A 9805-nucleotide genomic window follows, 5' to 3' on the forward strand; every position below is an offset into this window, starting at 1 on the left:
TGGATGTGGTCATGGAAAGTTTCATATAAGAGATGAGACAGGCTGGAAATAATTACCACCAAGATCCCAACTCAAAAGTGAAGGAATTATCCCATTTCCTTAACTTTTAGCTACATGGCCTTATAAATTTTGTCCAAATCTAAAAGGACCTTGTGAGAAACACCTGTCGTTTTCTGAGGAAAGTCACTGAGGCCAGCCTTTTTATATAGACAGCCACCACTAGGGGGATCCATAAGGCTGATTACAGGGCTAGAGCACCTGAAAAGGGGCTATCGACCCACACAAGTCCATCAATGACAAGGACTCATAACAGCAATAGTTTAGGACAGGAAGCAGTGTAATGAGTCTTCAGAATTAGATCGCATCACAACCGCTCCCTAGGGGGATTCTAATACAGTTATCACCGCTAACACCCACTGAGTTAAAAGCTTTCATTCTCCAAAAATGCAGATAGAGAATAGTGAATATCTAAAGGGTGTTTACTTTCAAAAAGAGGTGACATGATATCAATGTCTGGGTGATGAATAAGCTGGGCTTTACCCAATTAATCTTAAAGATACCCTTTCAGACCACAACAGCTTCCATTATTAACCCACTGTTCTCAGAAACCAACTAACCCTTAGCAAATACCAAAAGGCACTAGTCTTCCTTTATTATTATTGACATGGAAGAGAAGTGGAGAATAAAAACAAGTAGGCTTTCATGTTCTTCCCAAATTTTAAAGTCAGGTGATACTTCTGACACATTTCTAGGATTCTGTAGCAAAAGTACTGCTGAATCACTAATTCCACTTCAGAACAACAGCACACCTTTCTACGGTGATAGTACTGGTTTAGTTGCTCAGTCTTGTCTGACTCTTTGCGACCCCAGACTGTAGCCCACCAGGCTCCTCTGTCCATGGGATTTTCCAGGCAAGAACACTGGAGTGGTTTGCCATCTCCTCCTCCAGGGGATCTTCCTGACCCAGGGGGTTCAAACCCAGGTCACCCATATTCCAGACAGATTCTTTACCATTTGAGTCACCAGGGAAGCCTTCTAAGGTGATGGTGGCTTTTTATCAGTTGCTGTTCAATGTAACTAGTTCTTACAGAAATTTTAGCTCCTTAACATGTTCCAAGAAACAGAGCTAAAGTTTTAACAGATCTCTGTTCTCAAATACTACACAAAAAATAAAAAACACCCTCTTATTTGTTTCATTTTCCTATCTCAAAACTTTCTCCTTTTAAAAATAGGCTTAGAACATCTGTGATTGTCATATACTTTAAAGTAGCCTTGTTTTATTTACTCAAAATATAACAAGACTGAAAAAAATTTAATACAGTATACAGTTTTAAGTCACTCACAAAATTATCAATCATAAAAATAAGTTCGGCTGAAATGAAGAAAAATGAGAATTTGGGTGTTTTTAAACTATGTTACACATGATTCTAAATTATCAAACACATTATTTATACCCACTGAAACTGGTTCTGTGAGACTTACTTCTAAAATAGCCAGTTTTTACCAATTCAAAACTTACTCTTTCTGTGTATGTTTTATGTTCCCCATCACATTTTTTAGACTACTTGCAGTCATAAATAGCAGTTCAAATTCAAAGAGTCAACAGCCTACTAAATCCAGTTTTAAATCCTGATGCATGCCCCCCACCCCTGCAAAATGTACATTTTCAAAGCAGTAAGTACTTTTCTTGTAAATGTTACCAGCACTCACCCATACAGACTAGTTCTAGGTCAATAAAAATTAAAGGGGATGGAATAAAAGAAGAGAGAAAGTTAAAAGAAAGGGATTACCTACCATTACTCTGCAGTGTTAATCCTGAGAGATCTTAAATTTTTAAAGGGGGAAAAAAATAAAATATTAATCATTATCATGAAAATAATTTCCATCATATTTAAAATTACAGAATATAAATTTAAGCCAGGGATTCAAAACTTCCATGAACCATTTCAATTCAAGCATAGTAATATAAATGCTATCTAACAATGCAAAAGTGCTTTCCATCTTATTTTTCAAGAACAGTGTTCTAAGCAGGCAAAATACCAAGTATGTACACTTAGTTTTAGTAGTCAAAATATAAGCTTGCTCAGAATTCAAATTTAAATAAACATATTTCATTAAAAATGTCTGACTTTTAACATTAGTTGAAATCCTGGGCTATCTCCAAATTTACAATTTAACTTAGAAAAATTAAAACACTATTGATATCTTTTCCCTTTATTTTATGCTTCTAAGCATAAAAGTCAAGTTTACTTACCAATTCCAGGTGATACAACTCGTTCATAGTGATATGGATTCACACAGACACTATCACATTTTAAGTCAAATGCATACTGACAATATTTAACATGTTTTAGTTCATTTTTGTGAAGGTCAGGCCACCTCCAGAGACGGGCATAGATCACATGAGGAAATCCCTTGCGACCAGCCACCTAAGAAAAGTAAACGACCATTTAATGAGCATCAGTTATGCATCACACATTATGCAAGTCACTTGATACATTCTCATTTAATCCTTGCAATACTACAAAGTCAGTACTATAATTCCTATTTCTTAAACGAGAAAACTAAAGTTCAAAATAACTTAATTGGACAAGGTCACAAAGTAGTAAATTAAGCGTGATTTCAAGGCTTAGGCTCAGGTTTTAAAAATAAACAAAAAAGTATGCATTTAATGAAGAAACAATACCCAAAATCTAGCAATAAAAAATTTTAAACCTAACAATATGCTTTCTATGTGTTTCTTTAAAAATATCAAACACATGAGATTATGTAATTCTACATGAAAAATCTGATCCCTGAAAACAAAAGGTAAAGACTTGTAAATTTAAGTTAACTCCATAAGTTTTCAAAATATTGTTGAACTCTTCTGGATTGTTTTTCACATAAAAGTACCAGACATACAATATCAGATTTCTAAATTACAAAAAAAAAAAAGAAAAAAAAAAAGCTGAGTTGTACATATAATACCAAAAAAGAAAAAAAAGGCTACAAGGAGGAATACCAAAGGGCTAAAGATGTAGGTTTTCTTCTGATTTTTATTTTCCAAATTTTCTATACTGAACACTTTTTTTAGTCAAAACATTTAAAAAAATTTTTAAGCTATACCTCTATTGTAAAGAAGATACATTCTTCCATTTATTTCCACATAGTGTATCAGTACAGGATCCTGTATTGATAATATCTGTGCTATAGGATGTACTACAGTATCTAAAAAGACGGAGCAAGCATAAAATTTCCGTAGTAACTTGAGAGGAAACAAGAATCTGTAGAAACCTGCCACTACAGAGTACAGAAGAGACCCTGGAACAAGACTAACCTGAAGCCTTCCATCCAATGTTCTCTGTATGGTAACACACTTGCTAGGGTGAGCTCCATTTGTAGTTATAGCTGTTATTAAAGAATCCAATTCATCTTTTTTCTCCTTCAGCTTTTTAACTAAACTTTCAATTGCTCTTTTGGCGAATGTTTCACTCTCTCCACCTTGTCTATGGCACATCAAACTATGTACGATGCTCAGACAGGCATCATTACTTGTTGGTGTATTCGTAATAGACATATTGTCCATTTGTTAAAGTTATTTCTTTTAAATCAAATATGTCTCCAATTTCCGGAGCAATTTTGATCTTTCGGAGGCAGCGAAAAACAACAGTTAACGTTGCAAGGAAAATTGTTAGACATGTAGTATTCAGGATAACCTAAAAAAAAAAAGAGAGAGAGACAGATATCAGAACACATTTCATAAAGCAGATTCAATTACTTTGGAAAAGATGGAATTGCTTCAGTTGAGTCAAAGACTCAATGCACATAATTAAACGTGGTGCTTAGAGTTTTAAATGACTTAATTAAAATGTTGCCATTTTTGACATTCCCAAAATATTAAAGTTAGACCTTATTATTATAGAGGCATGTTCAATCAAGTCTTGTTGACTGTACTAGTCACCCTAAAGTAAAATCTTAACAGAACTTTCAAAATGGATTACTTCTGAAGAGCAGCACTTTAAAACATTCTTGATTAACAACTAGCTAAAGCTAAAAGTCAACCACTAATACACATGAAAAATTCGCCATCACCTGGCACCAAACGCTGTTTATCCATCAGCAACAGCCATCTTTGTTATGAGCCCACCGACAACAACAGAAAGATGAATAATTTTTAAATGGGCAAAGGATTCTAATACTCATTTCTCCAAAGAAGAATGGCCAATAAGCACATGAAAGATACTCAATATCATTCATCATTACTGAACTGCAAATCAAAACTACAAAGAGATACCACTTAACATTCATTAGGCTGGATAACTCTAAAGAATAGACAAAAAGCATTCATGAGAAAATGGAACCCTCATACACTGCCCGTGGGATTGCAAAATGGTACAGCCACCTTGGAAAAGGACTCTGACCATTCCTCAAAATGTTAAACACAAAGTTACCATATAATCCAGCAATCATACCCTCAGCAATTCCATCCAAAATTACCAAAAACCTATGTCCACACAAAAATATGTACATAAATGTTCATAGCAGTATCATTTCTAATAGCCAAAACAACTCAAATGCCCATCAACTGATGAATATATAAATACATACAATGTAATATTATCTAGTCATAAAAAAGAATGAAGTATTGGTACATGCTTCAACATGGATGAACCTGGAAAACATGCTAAGCGAAAGTCACAGAAGGCCACTTGCTATATAACCCCATTTATATGAAACATCCAGAACAGGCAAAGCACCAAAAAAAAAAAGTGGATTAGTGGTTGCCAAAGGTTTAGCGGGGGAGAGTGAGGAGTGATTGCTAATATGTATGGAGCTTCCTTTGTGTCAGTCGCTCAGCCCTGACTCTTTTCGACTCCATGAACTATATAGCATGCCAGGCTCCTCTGTCCATGGAATTCTCCAGCAAGAATACTGGAGTGAGTAACCATGTCCTTCTCCAGATCTTCCAAACCCAGGGATCGAACCCACATCTCCGGTGTCTCCTACACTGCAGGCAGATTCTTTACCACTGAGCCACTAGTCTTTTAGGAGTAATGAAAATGTTCTAAAATTGATACTTGTGGTGGCTGCATAACTCTGTCACTACAGGGAAAACCATCAAATCATACACCTTAAAAGGGAGACTTTTATAGTATGTGAATTAACACATCAACAAAGTTATTATTAAAAGAGACACCACTAAACTCCTCAGAAGATTTTACCCATAAAAGCAACAAGGTAAATTCCTTTCAAAAGAAATTAAAATATAGGAAATTAATATTCATTAAAAATCCGTTCAACATCTATAACACAAACTAACTTATCTAACCTCAAAATCTCACGTGAAATAAGAAAAGGCCATCAGCCTAAGAACAAAGGCAACGAAGCAGGAGCAGAGGCTGTTCTCATGCCGGGTTGTTCTGCACGCGTTTGCTAATGTTGCTGTGTCCCATGCTTGTTTTACTTTTATTTCCTTTGGCTGTTTACTTGAATTTTAAAAACTCATTCTCCACTACCAAATTAATAAAACTAACTCATCAGTCTGCCAAAATCGATTCCTCTTCTGACAACCTTTACTTGCACAGCTTGCTGATGTGCTCAGTCATGGCCGACTCTGCGATCCCCTGGACTGTAGCCTGCCAGGTTCCTCTGTCCGTGCAATTTTCCAGGCAAGAATACAGGAGTGGGTTGCCATTTCCTTCTCCATGTACAGCTTGACCACCACTCAATTACCCAGCTCTGGAAAGCCTGGTAAATCATCTCTGACCTATCTGTCTCTGACCTCCCCTACATTCTCTCATAAAGTTACATGATTCTTTACCTTGGTCATTTCCACCAATTCCTATTCTATCAGACACTGATGTAGTTCTGGGCTTCCTTTAAATTTATATTGCTTGATATTTAATACATACTCCCTCTTTTTGTTGTCTATTTTATATAAACACCTAACCCAGGCAAACAGAAACACATTTTTCATGTATCTTTGATTACTGAGCTACTTGCCCACATTCAATAAATACATGCTGAAGGTGTACTTTTCAGATAACCAGAGATTACCTGCCTGGTGGGTTCTGAAGTTGAGAGATATGAATTAGAATCCCAAGTCTTACACTAAATAGTGGGACAGATTAAGTTACTTCAACTCTCTCTCCGAACCTGGATTAAAAGGAGAATATACAGAGCTCAAAGTGGAAAAATCTATATAAAGGTGTCTAGCACGTAACGCTGAGTAAAAAGGAGAACTTTCTGAATACCAAAATGTTTAATTGTTTTAAAGAGATTTTCCTACATTACGCATTTTTCTGCATTTTCTCTTATTAAAATTTGTCCAAGAAAATTTAGTAGGGCAGGAACAGCAGTAAACCACCCATCCAGGACTCATAACACAAAGGCATACAGGAGTCAGGCAAATTATATAAATGAATAAAATGTGGCAGGTGTAAAGAAAAGTACTAGGCAAGCAAGTGCGCGTCCATCTAAAGTGAGCAGCCGATACTCCCAGCAGAAGTAGCATTTGAGTTGCCACATTTTCAAAGCCCATCTGTATGTCAAAAATAAGTACTGGCAACTTACTTGCAGGGAAAGGGGAGGAAGGAATGAGAAAGAGAAACTACTGTGGATGCCAAACCAAACACACCTTCAACTCAAATCTGTCCCAAGAGAACCATCAGTTTGAAAACTCAGAAAACCAACCTCATAACAATTTTAATTTCTAGACTGAAAGCTCTCAGGGACAGGGAGTAATACTTGTCTTACTAATCATTATGTGCCCACAGGACATATAAGTGCTTCTTCTTATTAAACGAATGCAGTCATGTCCAGGCTATTTCTTTTGCCTAACAGTCCCATATCCAGTCCCACTTTATCTACTCGGTAAATTCCTAGCCACCTTTCAAAGTGCAGTGTAAATGTCTCAATGCCTCCAAGAGTTTCCCCTAACACACTGTCTCCTCTCACCGCAATCCTGAAGGAGAACTACTTCCCTGGTATGTTTACTGTGTGCCCTATTATATCACTTCACACCACTCTCAAAACCACACCCCAATTACAACTCAACACATTATATTGTAGTTATATGATTATGTATTTGCTTCACACCGTGTTGCCAAAGTTTAGAAAATGGCAGTACTTTCTCATCTTAGAAATTCCCAGTACAATGCCCTGTTCCTTTCATATACTAGGTAAATGCTTACAAGCTGACTACAGTTTTTTAATTCAGTATCATTACCTTGCAACAAATTTGGAAGAATGCAAACACTTATGTCGCTGAATTCATTCTGACATTACATCCAAAAGACTTGTTCCACCTTATAATGTAATTAAAGATAAATTAAATTCAGATGACCATCATACCTACTACTGTGGGCAAGAATCCCTTAGAAGAAATGGAATAGCCCTCAGTCAACAAAAGTCCAAAATGCAGTGTGTGCATCTTGTGTGCGATCTCAAAAACGACAGAATGATCTCGATTCATTTCCAAGGCAAACCATTCAACATCACAGTAATCCAAGTCTATGCCTCAATCACTTATGCCAAAGAATCTGAAGCTGAAAGATCCTATGAAGACCTACAAGACATTTCGCAACCAACACCAAAAAAAAGTTGTTCTTTTCATCACACTGGAGTGCAAAAGTAGGAAGTCAAGAGACACCTGGAGTAGCAGGCAAGTTTGGCCTTGGAGTACAGAGTGAAGCAGGGCAAAGGATAACAGAGCTTTGCCAAGAGAACACACTGGTCATAGCAAACACCCTCTTTCAACAACACAAGAGAAAACTCTACACATGGACATCACCAGATGGTCAATATCGAAATCAGACTGATTATATTCTTTTCAGCCAAAGATGGAGAAGCTCTACACAGTAAGGAAAAAACAAGACCTGGAGTTGACTACGGCTCAGATCATGAGCTCCTTATTGCAAAATTCAGACCTAAACTGAAGAAAGTGGAGAAAACCACTAGGCCATTCAGGTATGATGTAAATCAAATCCCTGATAATTACAGTGGAGGTTGACCAACAGATTCAAGGGATTAGATCCGGTAGACAGAGTGCCTAAAGAACTATGGGTGGAGGTTTGTAACACTGTACAGGAGGTGATGACCAAAACCACCCCAAAGAAAAAGAAATGAAAGAAGGCAAAGTGGTTGTCTGACAAGGCTTTACAAACAGTTGAGAAAAGAACAGAGGTGAAAGGTAGAGGACAAAGGGAAAGATATACCCAACTGATTGCAGAGTTTCAGAGAACAGCAAGGAAAGATCAGAAAGTCTTAAGTGAACAATGCAAAGAAATAGAGGGAAACAATAGAATGGGAAAGACAAGAGATCTCAAGAAAACTGGAGATACCAAGGGAACATTTCATGCAAAGATGGGCACAATAAAGGACAGAAACAGCAAAGACCTAACAAAAGCAGAAGAGATTAAGAAGAGGTAGCAAGAATACACAGAAAAACTATACAAAAAAGATCTTAATGACCCAGATAACCACAATAGTGTGGTCAATCACCTAGAGTCAAACATTCTGGAGTGTGAAGTCAAGTGGGCCCTTCTAAGAAGTATTACTACAAATAAAGCTAGTGCAGGTGATGAAATGGCAGCTGAGCTATTTCAAATTCTAAAAGATGATGCTGTTAAAATGCTACACTCAATATGTCAGCAAATTTGGAAAACTCAGCCTTGGCCACAGGACTGGAAAAGGTCCGTGTTCATTCCAATCCTAAAGAACATTCTAACTATCATACAATTGCACTCATTTCACATGCTATGAAGGTAATTCTCCAAATCCTTTAAGCTAGGCTTCAGCAGCACATGAACTGAGAACTTACAGACGCACAAGCTGGATTTAGAAAAGACAGAGGAACCAGAGATCAAATTGCTAACATCTGTCGGATCATAGAAAGAGGAAGGGAATTCCAGAAAAATATCTACTACTGCTTCATTGACTATGCTGAAGTCTTTGACTATGTGGATCACAACAAACTGTGGAAAAATTCTTAAAGAGGTGAGAATATCACACCACTTTATCTGTCTCCAGAGAAACCTGAATTGAGGTCAAGAAGCAACAATTAGAACTGGACATGGAACAACAGACCAGTTCAAAATTGGGAAAGGAGTACATCAAGGATATACAATGTCACCCTGCTTATTTAACTTATATGCAGAGTACATCATGCAAAATGCAGAGCTGGATGAAGCACAAGCTGGAATCAAGACTGCCGGGAGAAATATCAATAACCTCAGATATGCAGATGATACCACTCTAACGGTAGGAAGTGAAGGGGAACTAAAGAGTCCCTTGATGAGAGTGAAAGAGGAGTAAAAAGCTGGCTTATAATTCAACACTCAAAAACTAAGATCATAGCATCTGGTCCCATCAGTTCAGTTCACTCGCTCAGTCGTGTCCGACTCTCTGCGACCCCATGAATCGCAGCACACCAGGCCTCCCTGTCCATCACCAACTCCCGGAGTTCACTGAGATTCACGTCCATCGAGTCAGTGATGCCATCCAGCCATCTCATCCTCTGTCATCCCCTTCTCCTCCTGCTCCCAATCCCTGCCAGCATCAGTCTTTTCCAATGAGTCAACTCTTCCCATGAGGTGGCCTAAGTACTGGAGTTTCAGCTTTAGCATCATTCCTTCCAAAGAACACCCAGGGCTAATCTCCTTTAGAATGGACTGGTTGGATTTCCTTGCAGTCCAACGGACTCTCAAGAGTCTTCTCCAACAGCAAATAGATGGGGGAAAGTGAAAACAGTGACAGATTTTATTTTCTCAGGCTCCAAAATCACTGTAGACAGTGACTGCAGCCATGAAATTAAAAGATGCATGTT

The 9805-nt window shown here is 37.5% G+C and overlaps 1 protein-coding gene across 1 annotated transcript in view; it reads right to left on the bottom strand.

Annotated features, from left to right (window-relative positions):
• The window catches only part of SMAD4 (SMAD family member 4), a 33247-nt gene extending 28705 nt beyond the window's left edge, over positions 1 to 4542 (bottom strand). Inside the window, exons 1-3 of the mRNA XM_010849788.1 lie at positions 3317 to 4542; positions 2255 to 2429; positions 1795 to 1824 (exon numbers count right to left, since the gene is read on the bottom strand). Of these exons, the coding sequence (XP_010848090.1) occupies positions 1795 to 1824; positions 2255 to 2429; positions 3317 to 3565 (454 nt within the window). The 5' untranslated portion in view covers positions 3566 to 4542. The remainder of the gene's footprint in view (positions 1 to 1794; positions 1825 to 2254; positions 2430 to 3316) is intronic.
• Positions 4543 to 9805: the final 5263 nt, after the last annotated feature.

The sequence above is a fragment of the Bison bison genome, unplaced genomic scaffold, assembly GCF_000754665.1.
Source record: "Bison bison bison isolate TAMUID 2011002044 unplaced genomic scaffold, Bison_UMD1.0 scf7180017864287, whole genome shotgun sequence".
Taxonomy (NCBI): Eukaryota; Metazoa; Chordata; class Mammalia; order Artiodactyla; family Bovidae; genus Bison; species Bison bison.